General features: G+C 39.6%; 1 protein-coding gene and 1 pseudogene across 2 annotated transcripts in view; one reads left to right on the plus strand and one right to left on the minus strand.

Moving 5' to 3' along the window:
• Positions 1-23,495, minus strand: part of LOC112612054 (zinc finger protein 91-like) — a 55,958-nt gene extending 32,463 nt beyond the window's left edge. For both annotated transcript variants that reach the window (XM_025366099.1, XM_025366098.1), the window contains exons 1-3: positions 23,415-23,495; positions 2,385-2,511; positions 1,509-1,604 (exon numbers count right to left, since the gene is read on the minus strand). In XM_025366099.1, the coding sequence (XP_025221884.1) occupies positions 1,509-1,604; positions 2,385-2,511; positions 23,415-23,435 (244 nt within the window). In that variant the 5' untranslated portion in view covers positions 23,436-23,495. The remainder of the gene's footprint in view (positions 1-1,508; positions 1,605-2,384; positions 2,512-23,414) is intronic.
• On the plus strand, positions 12,495-13,258 carry LOC112612068 (annotated as a pseudogene).
• Positions 23,496-26,104: the final 2,609 nt, after the last annotated feature.

Genomic DNA, 26,104 nt, shown 5'->3' on the forward strand with positions numbered 1-26,104 from the left:
TGGCCTATTCTGCCTATGTAGAAACCCATAGTGACCTGGAAAAATCCTTTCTTGTACTCAGTGAAAGCCATGCTCACCCACATCCTGATATAAGGCCCACCATATGCAGGCCTGACTGCAGAAACCTGCCTTTGGGACTGCCCTGCACAGCAAAGTCCTGAAGGATATTCATTCTGTCCAAAAATTAAATGAGAATTACAACTATCCAAGCCCCTTTTAACAACACATCTAAAGATGGACCCTTGTGCAAGCCCAGCAGACTTAAGAACAAGCTACAACCCCTCTTCACTACAAACCCAGAGGGTATTCTATCACTATGGGGGCCCAACAAAAATAGACTTTTACTTTCTAAAACCAGTTTTTAAATACTTGAACAGGTGTTTGCTCCTTCAAGTTTACAGTCACCAATGCAAAACTATTGTTTCTTATTGTCAATGCTTCTATTTTAACATAGCACTGAAACTATGTGGAAAACGAAATAGTCAAAAGAAAAATTTAAAGTCATTGAAATTAAAGACCAATAAGTAAAATGTTGCTTTTTGTAGATCATGTAATTATATATATATAAAAACAGTACTTTAAAACCTGTTTAAACTAATGAATACACTCAATTAGCAAAATATAAAATTAACATACAAGTGTAAGTTATGGTTCCATACACTTAAAACAAACTATTTGATAAAATAGAGGGAAAAAAATGTTAATTACAATAGCAATGAAATAATCAATTTTAGAATGAATTTAACCAAGGAGCTCATAAATCTTTTAAGTGAAAGATATAGCAATGAAAAAAATTAGAGGACCAAAATAAACTTAAAAATATTTTACTTTTATTGAAAGAAAAAGTATTGTGAAACTGTCATGTTATCCAAAGTGATCTATAGATTCGATAAACTCCCTATCAGAATTCCATTATTTTTTATTCACAGTAATGAAAAATACAATCCTAAAATGTACATGAAACTACAATAAACTTTGAATAGCCAAAGCAATCTTGAAGAAAAAGAACAAAGCAGAAAGACATCAAATTTATAATTTCAAACAATATTTCAAGACCATAGTAATGAAAACAGGATGAAATGTGCAGAAAAATAAAGAACAACAACAAAAAAAACCCAATGGAACAGAAACCACTACTCTCACGCATTTCAGACATAATGCAAAAAGAGAACTTAAAAAGCAGTTTAAAATAGAGTGTCGCAAAATTATGCAGGTATCTGTCTGTCCACAAAATCAAGAAAAAAGAAGTCAGATTGTGCACTCATGTATGCCATGAACAGTACTTTGGCTGTCACTGTAAACTTGAAGAAAGATAATTGTAGGGAAAGTAGAATTCTTAGAGAATTTATAAGCACTAGCAGAAGTGAGAGTATAATTAAATAAAAAATTCAGGCTTCCCAGAAACTATTTCCTTTGGAACATAGCTTCTCAGATCATTTTAAAGACTTGCTTTCTTCTTGACTTTGGACCTCTCATCCATGTTGTCTGTTGTATTCACTCTCACCTACCTGGGGGTTTATCCACCATCTCATGTCGCTTCATATTCCAGGGCTCTTTTCCTTGCTCCAGACAGGTGATCAGGTCTGGCTTAGAGACAGCAATACCTGTTTTATTAAAAATAACTAACATGAATCTTGCTCATATTCTCCAATTGCCAACTTAGTAATGTGCTCAGTAAACAGGATATAATAGAATATTCTAATAAATTTATCCCAATATACTAATTTGTAACAGAAATGTCTACATATTTAGAAAGCATTTTGATTTTGCAGGTTCTTAATTTTACTGCTTGGTACTACTGAATCAAAAACTGGTGATGGCAATTAGATTTTAAGGTATAACAGTATTTTATGCCACAAAACTTCTGAAATTACCACTAATCTAAAGTGAAGGACACAGATCAGCTCAGGCATGTGGAAAGTTCAGGTCAAGATGAAACTTCTTGAAGAAATTCTTTTCTAAACCAACGAATCCCCAGGATTTTCTTGAAAAGAGAAATCTGAAAGCACAAATTTCCAGAAAACATTCTACAAAAAAGAAATGAAGCCTGTAATCCCAACACTTTGGGAGGCCGAGGCAGGCGGATCACGAAGTCAGATCGAGACCATCCTGGCTAACACAGTGAAACCCCATCTCTACTAAAAATACAAAAAAAAAAAAAAAAAAAAAAAAACATTAGCCAGGTGTGATGGTGAGCACCTGTAGTCCCAGCTACTCAGGAGGCTGAGTCAGGAGAATGGTGTGAATCCAGGAGGTGGAGCTTGCAATGAGCCGAGATCACATCACTGCACTCCAGTCTGAGCCATCTCAAAAAAAAAAAAAAAAAAAAGAGCAACAACCACCATTAGTCTATATTAGAAATTTAGTATTAAAATTTTCCTTACCCAGGAAGGCCAGGTTTCTGTAGTTCTCTAACATCACATTCCTATATAAATTCTGCTGTGCAGCATCCAGACGTTGCCACTCCTCCAGAGAGAATTCTATGGCCACATCCCTAAATGTCAACAGTCCCTGGAAAACACACACAAACGCACAGATTTACAAAATGGCTATGGGCAGAATTTTTCATTTGACTCAAGGTAAAATCAGAAAGTGACTAGAACTGGTTTGGACTTACAAGAGTGGCTGAAATTATCCAGTAAAATAATTGTCAACACACAAACATTTTGTAACATATTGTCTAACTCTGAGAAAAGACAGTGGCATAATATCCACAACATCAGTGTATATATGATACTTGTCTAGATGATAAAGTGTAAAATTGAGGGCACAAACACTAACAAGTACATTTTTGAGTGCTGTATTTACATAATATAGAATGAATTGTATATATTTTTTAGATGAAAAAGGCATAGTTGTTTATATATTTCCGACAAAATAGACATGTTGAGTTAGAAGGTACCCCTCAAATTTTAATGTGTACAATAAACTAGACATCTTGTTAATGCAGACTATTTTTTTCAGGAGATCTGAAATAAAGTCTGGGTTACTGAATTTCTAAAAAGCTCACTAGTAATGCCAATGTTTTGACCCCAAAAGACTATTTTGTCAAACATTCAGTAAGTGGAAGACCCTGTGTTTTCTTCAGTTTTTCTGGTCTGTAAACAAAGATGAGAGCTTTCATTTACCAAAAAAAAAATGCAAAGAAAACCTAAAACAAAAGGGCAGTTGCCAGAATAAATGTGATAGTTTATACACATCACCTGCATAAAGATACTTAATGATGAAGAGAAAAATAACTCTATAGTGAAAAAATCTGTAAGAGAGCTTATTAAGCAAGTGAGTTATTAATGTCAGTTGCACCAGAACAAGTTTCTGTAGTGTGCTCATGCATCCAGAAGGACATAGCATCACTACTGAGATATTGCCCCCACGGAAGTAAATTACAGTCTGAATTTATCCATACGAAAACATCAGTTGTATGCAAAGTTCAAGATACAGGTATCTTCCATGTTCTACAATTTTTAATAATGATTTTAAGTACTTTCTTTAACACCCAATAAGCAGGTATCTCCGGATAATTTTTTCCCAACTTTCTGGGTAACAAATGCTATCCCTCTTTATAGGAGCATTTTCTTAATCCTGTAATGCATAGAGATAATAAACAAAAAAGAACCTCAACATTGTATGTTATCCATCTTTACTAATAATCTCAGGTTTTCTCCATAGAAAGAGATTATCCACACCTTTCCATGTTCAACAGTCATAAAGAGAACATTTTTAATATTGCAGATCACAAATTCATGGTGAGAATTCTGCATGGCATATAAGAAGCCGTGATGCAGAGAAGGCTGTGGTAGATAGAAAAGAAATATTTTTAGAGGACCCTTGACTATCATAAGCATTTTTTTTTTTAACCGAGTTTTGTTCTTGTTGTTGCCCAGGCTGGAGTGCAAATGGCATGACCTTGGCTCACCAAAACACAACCTCTGCCTCCCGGGTTCAAGTGATTCTCCTGCCTCAGCCTCCCGAGTAGCTGGGATTACAGGCATGCACCACCATGCCCAGCTAATTTTATATTTTTATAGAGACAGGGTTTCTCCATGTTGGTCAGGCTGGTCTCGAACTCCCGACCTCAGGTGATCCACCTGCTCGGCCTCCCAAAGTGCTGGGATTACAGACGTGAGCCACCGCGCCTGGCCTATCATAAGCATTTTAAAAAGTAGTTAAGACAAACTCAATAGGGAGAAAAAACACAGGTATAGAAGTAAAAATTTGCAAGTACTAAACCTGTGGCATTCCATGAGGCAGAGAGGACATAGCTCTTGATCTGAGACATGTTTAGCTGAAAAAAAGCCATTTTTTCTCTTTCTCCTCCTCCTCTCGAATTCTTCCTCAGATGAGATTTTCTGAATTACATCTGCATCTTGAGAATTTGCCTTTAATAATTTGAGCACCACATGTTTACCTGTTACCACCACACCCAAAGGCAGAAGGCCCAAGACACAAAACCTCTACCCATTTCTGTCCTATATAACAGAAAAGATTCAGGAACAATCAGCTGAGAGATAAAAATACAAGTTTCTCTTTTTTTTTTTTGGTCCTCAGGTGCCCTCCCCTGCTACAGACACTGGCAATTTCTGCTACAGGAATATAAATATTGGCCACACTGTCCTGTCCTTACAAATCTAAATAGAACAGGTTCCTGGACCACCCTTTAGTGCAAAGGTAGAACTTAATGCTCATGAATGTATCTTGAACTTCTCATACTTGATTCTGGCACCTTAGAGTCATATGAGGCACTTAAGTAAAACAAATAGATGTTTTCTTCAGAACATTAAACAGAAACTGTAAAAAGGGCACAAGTAAAGAGATTCCTGTAAATTGGTCATGTGACTCTAAGTAGAAGCCTGAGCTTATAACCGCTTACCTAAGCATTGTCACTCAAGCTTTAATTAGCTTATAAATCATTAGGTAAACTTGGTCCCACTCTATGTAATGTGATTCTGCAGGTTTGGAGATGATCCATAAATGGGTGTTCTAAACAAGTCCCCTGTCAGTGCTGATGTCACTCTCCCTGGGCTCATTATTAGCATTCGTTACAAAAATGAGGCACAGCACAGATTCCCTTATACTCAGCACTCTTGTCACAACACAAAAACTTCTGATACAAATGAAGACAACCATTCTCTATCTTAAAGTATATTACTTGCTGGCTCTTTAAAGTTTATAGAGAAAACAGAAAGCAGCAATTTCTGAGTAAGTCTGCATTTGGAAAACAACATGTGCACATGTACTAATGCAATGTTTATTAAGCAGGTATTATGTAATCAATAGGATGTTATAGAGCACTGTGATAACTCATTATTTGATTTAATTCTAATAACAGCCTGTCAGTTGATACTGTCAGTTGATACTAAGTGTTCAATAATTCTAAGGATTTAGAATAAGGACCCAGCATTTTTATTTCTTCTTCTGTTTTTCTGTCACTAATTTTTTAAAAAATGCATAGAATACAATCTAAATATAGACAGATGAGAGGGATATAGATAGACTGTAAGGTAATTTAGATGAATTATTATGTTTATATTTACCATTTTGTGACTTGTGAATCAACTACTGCATCTGTAGGAACAGAAAACAGGTTGCTAAATGGAATGTCTCTGCAAACACTAGTTTTAACAAAAAATTTAAAAATTAAGACCCTATAATACATATTTTATATTTTCCATTTATCTGCTTTTGGTTTTCAGAAAATTGTGAGAACCAATTCTAAAAAGGCAACAGGATTCATCAGCCAAAACTCTGATCTCTTCTAATTAGTTCTGTGAGGCAAGACTCCAGGGTAGGGCAAAACCTAAATAAGGCTTTCAAAAGGGTGAATCTAAATAGGGCTGAAGCGGGGTGTAGAGCTGATGTAAAATTCTGTTCTTTATGCCACTGGGGAGTATTTTTAGTTCCGTTTCATTTTTTAAGCTCAGCTTAAAAAAACAAAATACCTTAAATCTCAGAGTTTATGTAACTGTAATCTTTTTTAGCCCCACTGCCCTTTCAATTTTTGATCACATACTAATAAGCAATTTAAACAAATCCCTTAAGGTTTTCTAGAATAATTTTTTAAACAATAAATAAGTATTCTTAGCAGGGCATAAAAAATACAATAATAACTCTTGTTTATTAATATATGTTCAGGTATAGACATCAGAAGTCACAAAAATATAAAGAAAATGGCCCAAATAAAGCCCGTATTTTTGCACACATCTATTTATTGTACCCACCATATGATGCATAATTAAACCACTTATCCAGTTGCTAGTCTACACTAAAATTTCTTGCATGGTAGGGACCATGACTGCTTCATCTATTTTTCCAATGAATATATGAATTGGAAGCAATTAGTTTATTCGTTTGAGTCTCCAGACCTCCTCATCATTTTTCACTCAAGTACCAGGGAATTAGAGAAACTCTCATCTGGGTACCAACCAAAGACATCTCTTGTATGAGGCGGGGAGCAAACAGAGGATGACTCATTTCTTTTACACTAAGACAGAAGCAAAATTAACCACTCTAGTCAGTCTGACACAATTCTGTTCTGGAGAGATTTTCAAATGTCTCAAAGACACCTTGGTGATTGTGAGAGCATTTCCAGTGACCCTGGGCTGATGGTCCAATAATAAACCAGCAAGAGAGACTCAGGCTGATTCTAAATAGAAAATGAAACTACCAAATAGGCAGAGACATAATTCCGCATGCATATTTAGTTGACAGCATGCATTTTACAGCATAACTGTGAGTTGACTGGAAGCCTGAGAGGGAAAGTCCCCTCTAGAGTAAAGCTTGGTTGGCACCTTATGTGTTTATATTATGTCTGGTAATTCTACAGTGTTTGGGAAATATAATTTTTATTAATTCTCTTCAGCACCACAGAAACTGCAGTAATGGAACAGAAAGAAAACTGTTTCATTACACAATTAAATCTGAATGTCACATGTATTACAATCCATCTGCTTAAGGATTGAAAAGAAATAAAGACGGTTACCATAATTAGTTCACAAGTAGAAGAATGTACAGTGCCATGTCATAGGTAGTCCATCCTAAATTCACCTGGTCACTGGGGAGGCCATCTCTGTATGCTAATTCATCATATTCAGTGACAAAATAAGCTTTTCACATCTTCATGGCAGAAGGTAGTTTTGCAACTTGAAGCCAGCTGCCTGCTGAATGTAGACTTTCACTCTTCTACAAGTGGTTGAATAGGGTGCTATCTGCCCGGCGCGCTGGCTCACGCCTGTAATCCCAGCACTTTGGGAGGCCGAGACGGGCAGATCACGGGGTCAGGAGATCGAGACCATCCTGGCTACCACGGAGAAACACCGTCTCTACTAAAATACAAAAAAAAAAAAACTAGCCGGGCTTGGTGGCGGCGCCTGTAGTCCCAGCTACTTGGGAGGCTGAGGCAGGAGAATGGCGTAAACCCGGGAGGCGGAGCTTGCAGTGAGCCGAGATCGCGCCACTGCACTCCAGCCTGGGCGACAGAGCCAGACTCCGTCTCAAAAAAAAAAAAAAAAAAAAAAGAATAGGGTGCTAATCTTTTTGGCTACTTGTATTTTAAAGCAGTGGCTCTCTACTCCCTGAGGACTGGGCTAGTACACTCCTGCTTCCATTCTTCTGGTGGCCAGTGTCCTCTTTTGTTTCCTACCATCTGCCACTGCAGCCCACAGCACAGTGCTCACGGCTGGCAGCTCAACTCAGGTGAATGACAATTGCCGCAGGAGCACTTCAGTGTCACATCAAAGAGTGAAGCCTGGCTGGGTGTGGTGGCTCATGCCTGTAATCCCAACACTTTGGCAGGCCGAGGTGGGCAGATCACGAGGTCAGGAGTTCAAGAGCAGCCGGTTAACATGGTGGAAAAAAATATATATATATATACACACACACACATATATATATATATATGCTGGGCATGGTGGGTGGGCACCTGTAATCCAAGCTACTCAAGAGGCTGAGGCAGGAGACTCCTTTGAACCTGGAAGGGGGAGGTTGCAGTAAGCCAAGATTGCACCATTGCACTCCAGCCTGGGCAATGGGGAAGAATCCATTTCAAAAAAAAAGTGAAGCCTGACTTGCAGAAGGAGAGCCTGCAGGCCTCCTGGGTAGAACTGAGCCTTCACAATAATGGGAATATGAGCATTATGTAAGCCACAGTTTCTATTTACAATGGTGACACGGAAAATATACTGCTGGATTTCCAGCATGCATCCAGATAGAGATAGCTCTAAGAGTTCTCACTGTGACAGCCCACAACTTTCACAGACATTATGGGATACTAATAGGGCTTCTAAAACAGATACACAAAGCAAACAAAAACAGCTCTCATTCCAAGAAAGATGATATTGAGAGAAAAAAAGAAGTTAAAAGCATCTTAAGAAAAAACTGAGATTACATATAAGATTGATCAAGTCAGCCAGAAAATATTCCTCTAAAAAGAATCTCTCTCTAAGTATCCAAAGTGCATAGCTACTCATAGCATGAGAAACATGAGTGTTATGAAGACAGGGGGCATATTATTAGCAGAATTTTAAAAGACTTTTTTTCCATCTCTGCTGCTCTCTAATCTGCTGCCCATTAAATGTGGCATCTATATAGAAATATATCTGACAACTACCACCAGCACTTTTTGATTAAAAAATAAAAATCTGACTGTGTTAATATAATGGAATATACGTGAGCCTGCAACATAGCTAATTAAAGAGTTATTACAGTTTTTGGGTGGCCAAATCACCTGCCTTTATTTGTCCTGTAATAGCAGCATTCCAATTTCTGAAATTAAACACACTAAAATTATACTTACCTATAACTATCCCTATTGGTTAAATTAATAATCATATCAGACTAATATCTACTGTAACAATTTGGTAGTAAATTTTCTTTGGATATTAGATATAAATATGTAATTATGAATAATTTTAATATACTCATAATGTATGTAGAATTTTTAAAATTTTTCTGTAACTATAATTCAGTTAAAAACTACATTTCAAAAGTATGAATCACAATGTTCAAACAACTAAGGAATTCATTCAAAGTAAATATCGTGGCTTTATACTCTTGTAGAAAATACAGTTGAATGTATATGAATGCAGGTTGTCTACAAACATTACACATAACTATGCTAATTGCACTGAAGTAATAAACAGAAACAAAGGTATGAAAATGCACTCCACACTTCAGTTTAAAACCTGAACTCTTTTTTTTTTTTTTGAGAGGGAGTTTTGCTCTTGTTGCCCAGGTTGGAGTGCAATGGCATGATCTTGGCTCACCTCAAACTCCACCTCCCAGGTTCAAGTGATTCTCCTGCCTCAGTCTCTCGAGTAGCTGGGATTACAGACATGCGCCACCATACCCAGCTAATTTTGTATTTTTAGTAAAGACGGGATTACTTCATGTTGGTCAGAATGGTCTATAACTCCCGACTTCAGGTGATCTGCCCGCCTCGGCCTCCCAAGGTGCTAGGATTACCAGCATGAGCCACCGCGCCCGGCCATAAACTGAACTCTTTTTGCTTTTGTAGTATAAATACTTTAGCCGGCAAATAATTATCATAGATAATCAGGTTTCTGTCAACTTACTCAGCATCTTTCCTATATTGCAAAATTTAATCCTATTTTTACGCTCAATTTTTGTGTGCTGTTGAAATGAGTGTTACTCTGAACAGATCTGTGTCAACTTTAAAAGACTAAAAATCATAAGAACAATCTTTTGCCAAAGCAAAAATGAAGCAATTAAATCTCAGGTCCCAGATAAAGATAATCCTGAGGGGAAAAAAAAAAAGACAAAAGGTTTATTTAGCTGTTAATATGATTTACATATATTTCAAAAAAAGGGAGATAAAAATCTACACATAATCTAAATGTTATAAGAAAAGAGATTTTAGTAAGATATTTTCTCTTACTTGTAGTCTCTTATTTCTAATTTATATTTACTTTTACAACAGCCACGTCTCTAAACATGTTCTCGCCGGGCGCGGTGGCTCAAGCCTGTAATCCCAGCACTTTGGGAGGCCGAGACGGGAGGATCACGAGGTCAGGAGATCGAGACCATCCTGGCTAACACGGTGAAACCCCGTCTCTACTAAAAAATACAAAAAAACTAGCCGGGCGAGGTGGCGGGCGCCTGTAGTCCCAGCTACTCAGGAGGCTGAGGCAGGAGAATGGCGTAAATCCGGGAGGCGGAGCTTGCAGTGAGCCGAGATCCGGCCACTGCACTCCAGCCTGGGCGACAGAACGAGACTCCGCCTTCAAAAAAAAAAAAAAAAACATGTTCTCGAACTCTTGGACATCTAAATTTTGCACACTGGGAGAGCACAAAAGAATGTTTATGGAAGACGAAACAGAAGAGAGAAAGGTGTTATATAAAACTCATAGGTTCAGATGAATAAAGCATGTTCTTAGAGACCTATGAAGAGATTTAGATTCTGACACAATAATAGTGGGAGACAACAACATCCCACAGGCACTAAAAGATAATTGAAGAAGAAAATTAACAAAATATTATAACCTAAACTCAACACTTGACCAAATAGTCCTAACTGGTATCTACAGAACTCTTCATCTAAAAATAACATAACATACATTCTTCTTATCACCACTCTAAAACTGACCACATACTCAGAAATAAAAAAATCCTCAGGAAATTCAAAAATCTCAAAATTATACAAACTACACACACAGAGATATTAGCACTGACCCCACAAAAATATCTTGAAGTCTACCATGAACACCTCTGTGCACACAAATGAGAAAATCTAGAAAAAAATGAAAAATTATTAAGGAATACATCCTTCCAAGAATGAACAAAAAAGAAATCAAAGCCCTAAACAGATGAATAAGAAGCTCAAAAATTGAATTAGTAATAAATAGCCTACGAACCAAATAAACTGGATTCTACCAGATGTACAAAAAAGTGCTGGTATTATTTCTACTAAAACTATTTTAATAAATTAAGAAAAAGTAACTTCTCACCAACTCATTATATAAGAACAGCATTATTATGATACCAAAACCTGGCAGAGATAAAACAAACCAAAAAAATTCAGGCCAATATCTTTGAACAATGATACAAAAATCTTCAACAACATACTGACAAAATCCAGCAGCATATCCAAAAGCAAACCCACTATGAGCAAGTAGAATTTATTTTGGGAATGCAAGGTTGGTTCAACATACACAAACCAGTAAATGTGATTTATCACATAAACAGAATTACTAAAGACAGAAACCACAAGATTACCTCAACAGATGCAGAAAAAGCTTTTGGGTAAACTTTAACATCTTTCATGTTAAAAATCCTCAACAACCTAGGCATTGAAGGTATATGCTTCAAAATAAGTTATCTATGACAAACCCTCAGCCCCAACATACTGAATGAACAAAACCTGGAAGCAGATGGGTACAGTGGTTCATTCCTTTAATTTCAGCAACTTGGGAGGCCAAGGTAGGTGGATCGCCCAAGGTCAAGAGTTTGAGATCAACCTGACTGACATAGCAAAACCCCGTCTCTACTAAAAATGCAAAAAATAGCCAGGTATGGTGGCAGATGTCTGTAATCCCAGCTATTCAAGAGGCTGAGGAAGGAGAATCGCTTGAACCCAGAAGGTGGAGGCTGCAGTGGGCCGAGATTGTGTGTGAGAGGCAAAGGGAGACTCTATCTCAAAAAGGAAAAAAAAAAAAAAAAAAAAGCTTGAAGCATTCCTCATTGAAAACTGGCATAAGGCAAAGATGCCTTCTCTTAACACTACTATTCAACATAAAATTGAAAGTCCTGGTCAGGGCAATCAGGCAAAAGACAAAAATAAAAGGCATTTGGCTGGATGCAGCGGCTCATGCTTGTAATCCCAGCACTTTGGCAGGCCAACACGGGTGAATCACGAGGTGAGGAATTCCAGACCAGCCTGACCAACATGGTGAAACCCCGTCAGTATTAAAAATACAAAAATTAGCCGGGCGTGGTGTCACGTGCCTGTAATTTCAGCTACTCAGGAGGCTGAGGCAGGAGAATCGCTTGAATCTGGGAGTTGGAGGTTGCAGTTAGCCAAGATCGTGCCACTGCCCTCCAGCCTGGGCGACAAAGCAAAACTCCACCTCAATAAAAATAAAAGGCATTTAAACAGGAAAAGAGGAAGTCAAACTATCCCTGTTTGCAGGCAACAGGATTCTACATCAGGAAAACCATAGAGTCTTGGCAGAAAAGCTCTTTAAACTTACAAATAACTTCAGTATAATTTCAGAACACAGCCCTCCATACCCAACCAATCCCGGGCTGCGAGGCACCTGGGGAGCTGCGGCCTGGCCAGGGCAGTGCACTCAGGTGGCCTCCCTTCCCTGTGGGTAACCGCTCAACACGCCGGAACCACACACAGCTAGAGCCACTTCTGAAGCCACTTGAGAAAAATGATGTGACAGTTCCTATCGAAAAGTATTCTTCAGAAACATACCATCTGTGAAAAAAGTGGCCCTTTTTTTCCGACTGCAAAACAGACATTCTCAAATTCCAAAATGCCAGCCAAGGCCCCAATTTACCTGAAAGCAGCTAATGACAAGAAAGGAAAGAAATTTAAACTGAGAGACATTCTGTCTCCCGATATTATCAGTCCCCCTCTTGGAGACTTTTGCCACACCATCCAAATCGGCAGAGGGCCAAGCACGACGTCTTTGGGGATATTTCCTTTCTTCAAGGGAACTATGAGCTTTTACTTGGAAACTAGGAGAAAGCACATCTGGATCAGTTCCCTGGGCATAATACCTTCTTCTGGTAAAAAGGCACCTCAGACTCTGTGTTCACAGAAACACCCTCCTCAGTGGTCAAAAATGCCATCTCCCTCACGATCACTGGAGGGTCCCAAGCTCTCATAATGCTCTTATTGTCACCGGTGAAATTTAATTCCAAATAGGAGTCCTTTGGACCAATAAAGCTGCCAAGGCTTAGCTGCAAGCCCATCATGGAGGAAAAAGCTTAGGTGAAAAGCAGTCTGTTGGAGAAAGGAAAAGTCCACCAAGGAGACACCTCATGGGGCTCCAGCGGTTCTGCATCTCAGTCCAGACAGGGCAGGGACAGCCACTCCTCCAGCCTGTCCGAATAGTACCCTGACTGGCCAGTCGAAGACGTGTTTCCCCATCCCGCGCCATGCGAGCTCATCAAGGGAAAGAGTACGTCAGAGGAGTCCCTCTCTGACCTTACAGGTTCCCTCCTCTCCCTGCAGCTTGATATGGGGCCCTCACTTTTGGATGAGGTGCTGAATGTCATGGAAAAAAGTAAGTAACAGGATGCCAACTTACCTCCTTTGGAGTGGAAGGTACAAAAACAAACTAAACTAACCACAGTTGAATAGAAGGGCTTCCGAAGCTGTATTTGCAGTTTTGTGATGGGTTTTCTAAAATAATATTCTTATAAAGTATTTCTTTTTAGCCTGTTATGCGTTGTTTGCAAAAACAATTTAGGAAAAAAAAAAAAAAAATCCTGTCTTGGCAAAACGAGGAAATCCGTCAGTCAGAACCCATTTTCAGCAGGCACTGGTGCTGTTTGGCTCACACATTGTTTGCAGACACACAAGAAATCTGGGTTGGCCAGGATTGGCACTAGCTATGAAGGGCTGGGCGAGTCACCTTAAGAAACTTTACAAAAAGAACTTTACAGCTCTCCAACATTTTCTGAGCAAGAGGAAGTAAAAATGTATTTAACACCTCAGCCTTTTTTCTAGACTCTTCTATATATTGCTTGGGCTCACCATAGCGAATTCTCTAGTGTTAAAACTTTTCTGTTTTCACATTTGAACTTTATGGGTTTTGGAGATTTTCTTGTAGTTCTTATATATCCCTCTTTATTATATCTATATTGCAAAATTTTAACTGTCAGCTACATGTTGGTAAGACACAGGCAAAATATTACTATAACTAAGTTATTTTTTAAAGTAAAAATACATTTTTACATGCCTTTGGCAAAAAAAAAAATTTTTAGGATGCAAAATAAATGGAAAAAAATTAGTAGCATCCCTGCGAATCAACAACATTCAAGCCAAATATGAATCATAAACATAACCCCATTCACAACTGCTGCAAAAAGAATAAAATATCTAAGAATACAGCTAACCAGGAAGGTGAAAGATCTCTATGATAACCTGATGTAAATGACGAGTTGATGGGTGCAGCAGACCAACATGGCACAAGTATACATATGTAACAAACCTGCACGTTATGCACATGTACCCTACAACTTAAAGTATAATAATAATAAATAAATAAATAAATAAATAAATAAAAGAAAAAAAAAAGAATTACAAAACAATGCTTAAAGAAGTCAGAAATGGCATAAATGGAAAACTTTTTGCTCATAAATAGAAAAAATCAATATCCTAAAAGTGATCAGACTGTCCTCCAAAATTTACAGATTTAATGCTATTTAATATCAAATGACCAAAATATTTTTAACAGAACTAAAAAAAAAAACTACTGTAAAATTCATATAAAACCAAAAAAGAGTCTGAATAGCCAAAGTAAACATAAGCAAAACAACAAAGCTGAAGGCTTTACATTACCTGTTTTCAAATTATACTACAGAGCTACAGTAAACAAAGCAACATGGAACTGGTACAGAAACAAACTCATAGATGAATGTAACAGAATAGGGAGCCCAGAAATAATGCCACACACCTACAACCACCTGATCTTCAACAAAAGTAACAATAAAACTGTGGAAGGAATTCCCTATTTAATAAATGGTTGTGGAATAACCAGCTAGCACTATGCAGAAGACTAAAACTAGACCCCTTTATTACACCATACACAAAAATCAACTCAAGATTAATTAAAGACTGAAATGCTAATTTTAAAATTATAAAAAACCCAGCAGATAACTGAAGAAATACCATTCTAGACATAGAAACTGGCAGCAATTTCATGATGAAAATACCAAAAGCAATTACAACAAAAGCAAAAATTGACAAATTGGACCTAAACTAAAAAGCTCCTTCACAGAAAAGGAAACTATCAACACAGTAAACAGACAACCTACAGAATAATGAAAAATATTTGCAAACTATGCTTCTGACAAAGGTCTAATATCCAGAATCCATTAGAAACTTAAACAGCTTACAAGAAAAAAATAATTAAAAAGTAAACAAAAGACATGAAAAACATGCTTTTCGAAAGAAGACAAACATTTGGCTAACAAGCATGTAATAAAATGCTCATCAATAATCATTAGAGAAATGCAAAGAAAAACCATGAGATACCATTCACACCAGTGAGAATGGCTATTAAAATGTCAAAAAGTAGATGCTGTCAAGGTTTCAGAGAAAAGGGAATACTTATACTCTGCTGTTAAGAGTGTACATTAATTCAACCATTGTAAGAAGCACTGTGGCAATTTCTCACAGAACTAAAAACAGAATTACCATTTCACCAAGCAACCTCATAATTGGGTATATACCCAAAGAAATATAAATTATTCTGTCATAAAGACACATGCACAAGCATGTTCACTGCAGCACTATTCACACTAGCAAAGACATGGAATCAACTTGAATGTCTATCAGTGGTAGACTGGATACAGAAAATATGGTATGATCAGACACAATGGCTCATGCCTGTAATCCCAGCACTTTGAGAGGCCAAAGCAGGTGGATAGCCTAAGCTCAGGAGTTTGAGACCAGCCTGAGCAACATAGAAAAATCCCATCTCTAAAAAAAATACAATAAGAAAAATTAGTTAGGCATGGTGGCACACACTCGTGGTCCCAGCTACTGGGAAGGCTGAGGAATGAGAGTATTGCTTGGCCCACCACGATGGCTTATGCCTGTAATCCCAGAACTTTGGGAGGCCAAGGTGGGTGGATCACCTGAGGTCGGGAGTTCAAGACCAGCCTGGCCAACATGGTGAAACCCCATCTCTACTAAAAATACGAAAATTAGTCGGCGCGGTAGTGGTGGGTGTCTGTACTCCCAGCTACTCGGGAGGCTGAGACAGGATATTTGCTTAAACCCGGGAGGCGGAGGTTGCAGTGAGCTGAGATGGCACCATTGTACTTCAGTCTGGGCAACAAGAGTGAGACTGTCTCAAAAAAAAAAAAAAAAAAAAAAAAGGGACGGGCACAATGGCTTACTCCTGTAATCCCAGCACCTTGGGAGTTGGAGGTGAGTAGATCACTTAAGGTCAGGAGTTCGAGACCAGCCTGGCCAACATGGTGAAATCCCATCTCTACTAAAACTACAAAAATCAGCCAGACGTGGTGGTAGGCACCTGTAATCCCAGCAACTCAGGAGGCCGAGGCAGGAGAATTGCTTGAACCCGAGAGGTGGAGGTTGCAGTGAGCCACGATCATGCCACTGCATTTCAGCCTGGGCAACAGTGAGACCCTGTCTCTAAAATAAAAAAAAATAATAAAAAAATATGATACATAAACATCATGGAATACTGTGTGGTCATAAAAAACAAACAAACAGAAAACAATAACCAAAAACAAGATTATGCCCTTTACAGCAACATGAAGCTGGAGACCATTATTCTTGGAAAACTAATGCAGAGGCCAGACGCAGTGGCTCACGCCTGTAATCCTAACACTTTGGGAGGCCGAGGCGGGCAAATCACCTGAGGTCATGAGTTGGAGACCAGTCTGGCCATTACGGTGAAACCCCGTCTCTACTAAAAAATATAAAAAATAGCCAGGCATGGTGGCGGGCACCTGTAATCCCAGCTACTTAGCAGGCTGAGGCTGAAGAATTGCTTGCTTGAATCCAGAAGGCGGAGGTTGCAGTAACCAAACATCGCGCCATTGCACTCCAGCGTGGGTGACAAGAGTGAAACTGTCTAAAAAAAAAGAAAAGAAAGAAGAAAGAAAGAAAGAAAGAAAGAAAGAAAAGGAAAGAAAAGAAAAGAAAAGAAAAGAAAAGAAAAGAAAAGGAAAGAAAGAAAGAAAGAAAGAAAGAAAGAAAAAGAAGAAAGAAAGAAAGAAAACTAATGCGGAAATGGAAAACCAAATGCAGGTTATTTATAAGTAAGAGCTAAATAATAAAAACATGAACACAGAGACAAACAACAGACACTGAGGCCTAGTTGAGGGTGGAAGGTGGCAGGAGAAACAGGGTCAGAAAAAAATACCTCTTTGGTGCTATACTTAGTACCTTAATTACAAAATAATGTATACACAAAACCCCCATGACACAATTTTAGCTGTATAACAAACCTGCACGTGTACCCCTAAACCAAAAGCAGAAGTTAAAAAAAAAACTCCCTGGGTGGGGAAGAGTGCAGTCCAGGTAGAAGGACCAGTTTGTGCTACAGATAGTGGCACTTGATTTATTTCTGGGTCCATGCAGGCAGATGAGTTTATGAACAGGTGGTCCAGAACCCTAGGTTGGTTGACAGAACAGATTGCTGCTGCAGATTCCGTGTCTGGAGGTGGGAATATGCCAGGAGACTTGGAGACACTTCTATATAAGTTTTTGGCAAAAAAACACTAGGATCAAAAATGCTGTAGTAAAATTCCTGAGTGTGGTTCACTGTCCTGGGAGAGGTGTGGACACATTAATGTCTAGTGAGTATGTTAGTTAGTGGGTAAAAATCTTGTGGTGGCAGCTGTGGCAAAAGGGGATCTGCCATCACAGCTCCCTTCCTCTAAGTTTTAGGTTCTCTGTCACTATGGAAGGGGAGCTGGAATCACTGAACAAGGGACAGTGTGACAGACTGTGTAGAGGAGAGCACAGCCTCTCATTCCTGGACACCCAGAGGTTTATTCTAATCCAGGAGTCTGTGATAGCTTTCTTCTAGCACCCAATCTGTAGAGTTTGTGAACACCAAGCAATTCTCCAACACCAACTTATTGTCTAACACTTGAATTCTGACACCACCAAGAGTCAGCACAGACCTTGATTCAGGGCTCAGTCTCACAACACTGTCCTCACTGCAGATGCCAGTCACAAACTCTGTAAGCTCATCTATGCTTCTGAGATACTGTTTAAAAACTGGGGACTCCCATAATGTTACTGAAACGTACTGATTTGATAGAGCTACTCACAGAACTCAGCAGAACACTGTAGTTATATTTACCATTTTCACATAAAAGATACAACCCAGGACAGGTGTGGCAGCTCACTTCTCTAATTCCACCACTTTGGGAGGCTGAGATAGGTGAATCACTTGAGATCAGGAGTTCAAGACCAGCCTGACCAACATGGAGAAACCCTGTCTCTAATAAAAATACAAAATTAGCCGGGCGTGGTGGAACATGCCTGTAATCCCAGCTACTCGGGAGATGGAGGCAGGAGAATCGCTTGAACCTGGGAGATGGAGGTTGCGGTGAGCTGTGATTGTGCCATTACACTCCAGCCTGGGCAACAAGAGTAAAACTCCATCTCAAAAAAAAAAAAAAAAAAAAAGGTACAACCCCAGCAAAGTCAAGTGAAAAAAATATGAGACCAAGAATAAAGGTGGAAAAAGATGAAGTACATAGATGATAAAAAGCTATGATTAATAAAATTCTCTATCTTTTGTATTCTCCAAAAACACTTTATGGGGAAAAAAAACAAAACAAACAAACAAACAAAAAACGCTTTTCATTATGATGCCCAAAACCACCATGCCTGACTAATTTTTGTACTTTTAGTAGAGATGGGATTTCACCATGTTGGCCAGGCTGGTTTTGAACTCCTGACTTCAGGTGATCCACCCACCTTGGCCTCCCAGAGTTCTGGGATTACAGGCATAAGCCATCGTGGTGGGCCAAGCAATACTCTCATTCCTCAGCCTTCCAAGTAGCTGGGACCACAGGCGTGTGCCACAATGCCTAACTAATTTTTCTTATTGTACTTTTTTTAGAGATGCATTTTTGTAGATGGGATTTTTCCATATTGCTCAGGCTGGTCTCAAACTCCTGAGCTCAGGCAATCCACCTGTGTTGGCCTCTCAAAGTGCTGGGATTAAAGGCATGAGCCATTGTGCCTGATCATACCATATTTTCTTTATCCAGCCTACCATTGATAGCCATTCAAGTGGATTCCATGTCTTTGCTATTGTGAATAGTGCTGCAGTGAACACTCTTGTGCATGTGTCTTTATGACAGAATAATTTATATTTCTTTGGGTATATACCCAATTATGAGGTTGCTTGGTGAAATGGTAATTCTGTTTTTAGTTCTGTGAGAAATTGCCACAGTGCTTTTTACAATGGTTGAATTAATGTAAACTGTTGACAGTGTATAAAGTATGCCCTTTTCTCTGAAACCCTGACAGCAACTATTTTTTTGCTCTCTTTTCTTACCTATCACACAGCCAGAAAAATGCTTTGCGCATTTTCTTTTTCTCATTAAAAATCAGTTGACTTTGTCTCCAGTGGTAAACATAAAATACTTCTTAATCAAACTGAACTTAAGTATATTTTCTTCCCACAGGCTCCTGAACTTTGAGCTAACCTCAGTCTGAGCTACCATACAACCCCATTTTATGTTTATCCTAAGAACATGCTGACCTCGGGGTAAAACGTTCTCTATCTAAAATCTGATTTTATTACCCTCCATGTAAACATTCCCCTCCTACCTCATTACTAATCCTGTTTGCTTTTCCCTAGGAAAAATAAAAGTCATTGTCTGCCTAATCTTTTCAATCTTTGAAAATCTTATAGTTGCTACTTCCTCCTGTTGCAATATTCCTTTGAAATTCAATTTTTCACATGTATCTAACTTTTATTTGAAAAAGTCTAGAAACTGCCTCAAAACAATTACTTCATCTTCAGCAAGACCCTCCTAATACCCTTTTACATTAACCTTAACTGCATCTGCGTGTGGGTTGCCAGCTTTCCAGGGCTCTAGATTCTCTCAGTAAAGAGGCTTCTTCCATAGCTGGGGTGAGCAGGCTAGGACATCTGCAGGGGAGGCTCCCCAAAAGGAACTAACTGGGCCTTTAAAATTAGGCTTAGCTTGGAGTCACTGGGCTTAAGCTTTAATTTCTATGTCAGAATTATTAACTTGGTTTTTGAAACTATAACTAGGTGGTAGAATAATTCAGCAAAATTACGCAAACAGTGTTCATACAAGGGAAGAAAATTTTAAGGTGCTTACATCTTACACCTCAGTAAGGAAAGCAAATGTATTTATTCCTTCCAGACGATAAATGTATTATGTTATTATTTGTATCAAAAATCATGTAGTAAACAATTAGCTGGGCACAGTGGCTCATGCCTGTAATTCCAGCACATTGGGAGGCCAAGGTGGGTGGATCACCTGAGGGCAGGAGTTGGAGACCAGACTGGCCAAAATGGTGAAACCCCATCTCTACTAAAAATACACAAATTAGCCGGGTGTGATGGCAAGCGCCTGTAATCCCAGCTACTCAGGAGGCTGAGGCAGGAGAATCACTTGAACCCAAAAGGCAGAGGTTGCAGTGAGTTGAGATTGTACCACTGAACTCCAGCCTGGGTGACGAGAGTGAAACTCCATTTCAAAAAATAAATAAATAAATAAAATAGTCACACGGGAACACTTCTAGGAGGTACTAAGTTTCATGACATAAAATTTAGCATTAAACTCAAAAATCAAAATACCAGGATATAGAACCAGGCACGGTGGCTCACATCTGTAATTCCAGTACTTTGGGAGGCCAAGGTGGAAGGATCATGAGGGCAGGAATTCGAGAGCATCCTGGGCCACATGATGAAACCCCATCTCTACTTAAAATACAAAAATTAGCTGCGCGTGGTGGTGCACCTCTGTAATCCCAGCTACTGGGGAGGCTGAGACAGGAGAATTCCTTGAATGTTTGAACCCAGGAGGCAGAGGTTGCAATGAGCTGAGATCACACCACTGCACTCCAGCCTGGGCCACACAGCAAGACTTCGACTCAAAAATAAATAAATAAATAAATAAATAAATAAATAAGAAAAAAAAAAAACCCTTAGGTCAAAAGAAGTGAACAAAGCTTTTCAAGGTACAGATGTCTTCCTCATGTGTCAAGTCAGGCCATTCAATTACTTGAGAGACTGTCCCACCCCATCAGGCTCACTTAAGTGCTCAATAACCTCCTCTCAGGAGACTCTTAACTATGCCCCCAGTGAGTGCCTCAGGAGCATTTTACTCTGCAAGTTCTTACACCATCTCACTGGGGTCAGTTTTTTGGGTTGGTTTTTTTTTTTCTTTTTTTTTTTTTTTTTTGTCTTTTGGAGTGGTGGGTATCTTTTTTCTAGAATTTTTTTTTTTACTTTTTTTCTTGTACTATTTTTCTGCTCCCTAAAGGAATCCAGGAGGCAGAAATTATTTGTTTTCTCCTCAATACTAGTATCTGATTGGCTGACCAGCAATGTGTCTCCAAGAAATGAAAGCTGAATTGGGTGAAGGCAATATTAATGTCTCAAGGAATTAACTTTAAAAAAAGGTGCACCAGGAAATGCCTCTTAGCCTCTGCGCATCCACACGCACACTTGAGAAGCTACACTCAATACCTCAGGTTGTCCTAGGAGAGAATATGACCCAGAAGCTGATATTCACTAGACACTCTAGCAGACATAGCCATGGTGGGTGTCTTGGTTTATCCCCATACAGTACTGAAACCCAGGTTCAAGCAAAAACTGAAGGGTAACTGAAGACACATCACCCTATAAGGTTTCCAAAAGGAAAACCTGACCCAAAAACATTCTGATAAGACATCTGTGTCTAGGGAAAATAGAAGAAAAAAATGCACAGAGATATTTTACAATACAGTGTCAGGAGATTATTATTTGCTTTCTTCTCATAGGAAATATTTACAAAAAGAAAACAAATCTTTTTAAATGTGCCATCAAATGCTTTGTCAAAAAAATAATTAATTGGCCAGATGCGGTGGCTCACGTCTGTAATCCCAGCTCTTTGGGAGGCTGAGGCGGGTGGACCACTTGAGGTCAGGAGTTTGAGACCAGCCTGGCCAACATAGTGAAATGCTGTCTGTACTAAAAATACAAAAATTAGCCAGACAGGGTCGTAGGCGCCTGTAATTCCAGCTGCTTGGGAGATTGAGACAGGAAGATCATTTGAGCCCAGTAGGCAGAGGTTGTAGTGAGACATTTTAAATGTCTCAACATTTAAAAATAAAAATGATTAAAATAGGTATCAAAATGTACACTACAGGACAAATAGTTGATAAAGTGAATTAGGGAGGAGAAATTGGCATTTGGGGATGTCAGATGAAACTGGAAATTTAGTATTTTACTGCAAGCCAGAGTTAGTCTGGAGGAATAGGGGATGAGGGGTGGACTTGAGGCCCTGCTTGGGACACATGTAAAAAATTCAGGGAAAAATCAGTCCCCTGTGGAGTGTGAAAATCATTAAGTGGCAGGCAATTAGACTGAGGTGTCTCTAGTCCCCGGATTTCTACTTCTGAAAATAAAAATCTAAACTCAAGAGCACTTTTTGGTAAATTACTACATTGGCAGAAACAAAATTTAGGCTTAACCAAGTATAAAATGCCAATTAAGCTCTGATTACATAACCAGGATATTTCTACCTTGATTGTAAAAACTAAGAAACGAGGCCGGGAGAGGTGGTTCACGCCTCTAATTCCAGCACTTTCAGAAGCAAAGGTGCGTGGATCACCAGAAGTCAGGAGTTCGAGACCAGTCTGGCCAACAAGGTGAAACCCCGTCTCTCCTAAAAAAAGAAAAAATTGACCTGGTGTGGTGGCAGGCGCCTGCAATCCCAGCTACTAGGGAGGCTGAGGCAGGAGAATTGCTTGAACCCAGGAGGCAGAGGCTACGGTGGGCTGAGATAATGCCATTGTACTCCAGCCCGGGTGAGAGAGCAAAACTCCTCCTCAAAAAACAATACAAAACAAAAAAAAACCCTACATAACTGTACCTAACAAATTACTGAATTTGGTTCTTTATCATGAACCTTATAAAAATATTTCCTTCAAGTCCTTTCATAGACCACAGATTACAAACCATAGCTGGGTGCTCTAAAATTTTTGAATCACTCTTTAATTATTTAATATTTTCGAGGTGACGTCCATAAATTTTTAATAGGAAAAAAACAGGCCCTGGGAAGCCCACGGACTAAAATTCTTCCTATTCATGAACCAGCACCCCGAGTCAGGATTCTCCCCTGACAACCCTCCCGTTGTCCCTGCACAATCTGGAAGAGACGTGGCGCTGCCGGTGCAGAGCTGCCCAGAGAGGGCTCCAGGCCAGGGCACAGTCACTGAGCAGGGAAGAGACAGGACGCCCGGAGCCCAGCTGTCAGCGCAGCCGCCATCTTATCGTTGAAGGGGACTGAGGCCGAGCTGGGCAAGGAGAACTCGGGGCACAGATCGTGGAGCTGAATACCGAGAGGCCCGAGTCCCGCCACAGCCGCTTCCCACCGGTTTCAACCAGCCCCGTTCCCTCTCTCGGGACGTCGCACCTAGTACTCTCACCATTTCTAGGTTTCCAGGGGTTCCTGGCGTCTTCGCTGTGGATCTCCAATACCTGCAGGTCACAGGGCCACATAGGCTGCGCTTCCTGGAGCACAGGATACAGAGCAGTGAAGAGGGGACCTAGAGCTCCAGCGGCAGCGAGAGACAAAGGCCCCGCCACATCCCGGAAGCCGCCCTGTCTGCTCCAGCTTTGTGCCTGATTGGACAGTTCCCAGTCCAGCTTCCCTGATTAGATAACGTTTAAGACCCCGCCTTCTCGGGCCCTGAGTGACAGAAGATGTGATCAGACACTGGACTGAATGAAGGAGTGCCAGCCTAGGCTGCAGCCTTTTCAGGCAGGGCTTCCTCCCTGAGCTCAGCCAGGCCCACCTCAGAGCATGGGAAAATCCTGTCTCTTCTTTGCTCTCTTTTTCAATGCACTCAAAGTGTGAACAAAAATATTTTATGTATATTAATAATACATAAAATTTTTTTTCCAGAGAAAATCAACTTTTACTTTGTTAATAGTGTATTATCAATAATAAAGTCAATTTGATAAAACGTTGTAAGTCCCTCAACCGGGCACCGTGGCTCACACCTGTAATCCCAACACTTTGGGAGGCCGAGGCAGGTGGATCTCTTGAGGTCAGGAGTCCAAGACCAGTCTGGCTAACATGGTGAAACCCCATCTCTACCAAAAATACAAAATTAGCTGAGCGTGGTGACACGTGCCTGTAATCCCAACTACTCGGGAGGCTGCGGCAGGAGAATTGCTTGAACCCGGGAGGCCGAGGTTGCAGTAACCCTAGATCGTGCCAATACACTCAAGTCTGAACAGTAAGAGTGAAATTTTGCCTCAAAAAACACGAAAAATAAAAAATAGCTGAGCTACTCGGGAGGCTGAGGAAGGGGAATCGCTTGAACCCGGGAGGCAGAGGTTGCAGTGAGTTGAGATCATGCCACTGCACCCCAGAAAAAAAAAAAAAGAAAAATAAAATAAAGTACATTGGTCTTTTTGACCTCTCTAGATTTTTATACATATTTTATAATTTCTTATAATTTTTTAATTTTTTTCTTTTTTTTTTTTTTGACAGAGTCTTGCTCTGTGGCCCAGGCTGAAGTCCAGTGGCGTGATCTCAGCTCTCTGCAACCTCTGCCTTTCAGGTCCAAGGGATTCTCCTCTTCAGCCTCTCGAGTAGCTGGGATTACAGGCGTGCACCACCATATCCGACTAATTTTTTGTATTTTTAGTAGAGGGTAGAGATGCGGTTTCACCATGTTGGCCAGGCTGGTCTCGAACTCCTGGTCTCAGGTGATCCACCTGCCTTAGCCTCCCAAAGTACTGGGATTACATGGGCAAGCCACGATGCCGGTCCATTTTTTAACATTTTATATTTTATTTTAATCTACATTATTTTTACTTTTCAATTTGAAACCACCTTTAAGTAATTTCAAAACAGACAAATGTTTCTAACCTTTTTCATCAAGAGCATATTTTTCTTTTGTTTATACACTCTCTATTTTCTTTTAATTTCCGAGATAGAAGCTTGTTCTGTCACCCAGGCCGAATAGAAGCTTGTTCTGTCACCCAGGCTGAAGTGCAGTGGCATGATTTCGGCTCACTGCAACCTCCACCTCCCAGGTTCGAGCGATTCTCCAACCTCAGCTTCTGGAGTAGCTGGGATTACAGGAGTGCACCATCATGCCCGGTTTATTTCCTTATTTTAACCAGTGACTGGAATTTGCCATGTTGCTCTGGCTGGTCTCGAACTCCTAAGCTCAAAATGATCTGCCTATCTCAGCCTCCTAAAGTGTTCGGATTAGAAGGCATGAGCCATGATACCTGGCCTTAAACACGCTCTTTGAATAATTAGTTTTTTTTACATCTAGTAGTCTTAGTTTTTCATATATATATATATAATTACATTAACTCTTAAACTAATTCTTAGTGAAATCCCCTAGGAAGTAATTTTGAACTGTTTTATTTATGTATTTTAATGTTAAATACAGTGAGTTCTAAATTTCTCTTCAAAGAATCAGTATGTCAGTATATTCAGCTCTCTTGTTCTTTATTCTCCATTTTAAAGTTTAACTTCTTCATTGTTTATGTCTCCAGTTTTAGTAAACAACCTTCTTACCAGTACTAATCAGTAGTTTACATCCGTACCCCTGGTCACCTGCTCTGACCTGAGTCACCTTTGGTCACCTGTTCCATAAAAGTATTTCTCGCCCAAACTGCTCACCTCACCACTCTGGCTTGTACACCTCCTCTCTTTAAAACAGCCAATGGGAATTACTTTAGACTGTGCAGTCCAACCCTAGTCAACAGGGGAATGACACAGCAGTAGGGGCTACCTGTGTCAGGGCTGAGAACCCCTTTCCCTCCCTTCTTCAGGTGTGCTCTTGCCATTGCTCCATTCGTGAGATGCACCCTTCTATAAAAGTAAATATTGCCTTGCTGAGAAAATTTACATTCAAGTACTATTTCTTTTGCAGCACCAAAAGTTTGCTTCTAACATTTAATAAAAGATGTTTTTTCAAATTTTCTCTTAGCTAACAAATCTAAATATAGTTAGCTTTTTTATAACATATTAAAGATTCTGAGCTGGGTGCAGTGGCTCACGCCTGTAATCCCAGCACTTTGGGAGACTGAGGTGGGTGGATCACAAGGTTAGGAATTGGAGACCAGCCTGGCAAATATGGTGAAACCCCATCTCTACTAAAAAATACAAAAATTAGACAGGCGTGGTGGTGTGCACCTGT

Source organism: Theropithecus gelada, chromosome 19 (assembly GCF_003255815.1).
Source record: "Theropithecus gelada isolate Dixy chromosome 19, Tgel_1.0, whole genome shotgun sequence".
In the NCBI taxonomy this organism is placed as follows: Eukaryota; Metazoa; Chordata; class Mammalia; order Primates; family Cercopithecidae; genus Theropithecus; species Theropithecus gelada.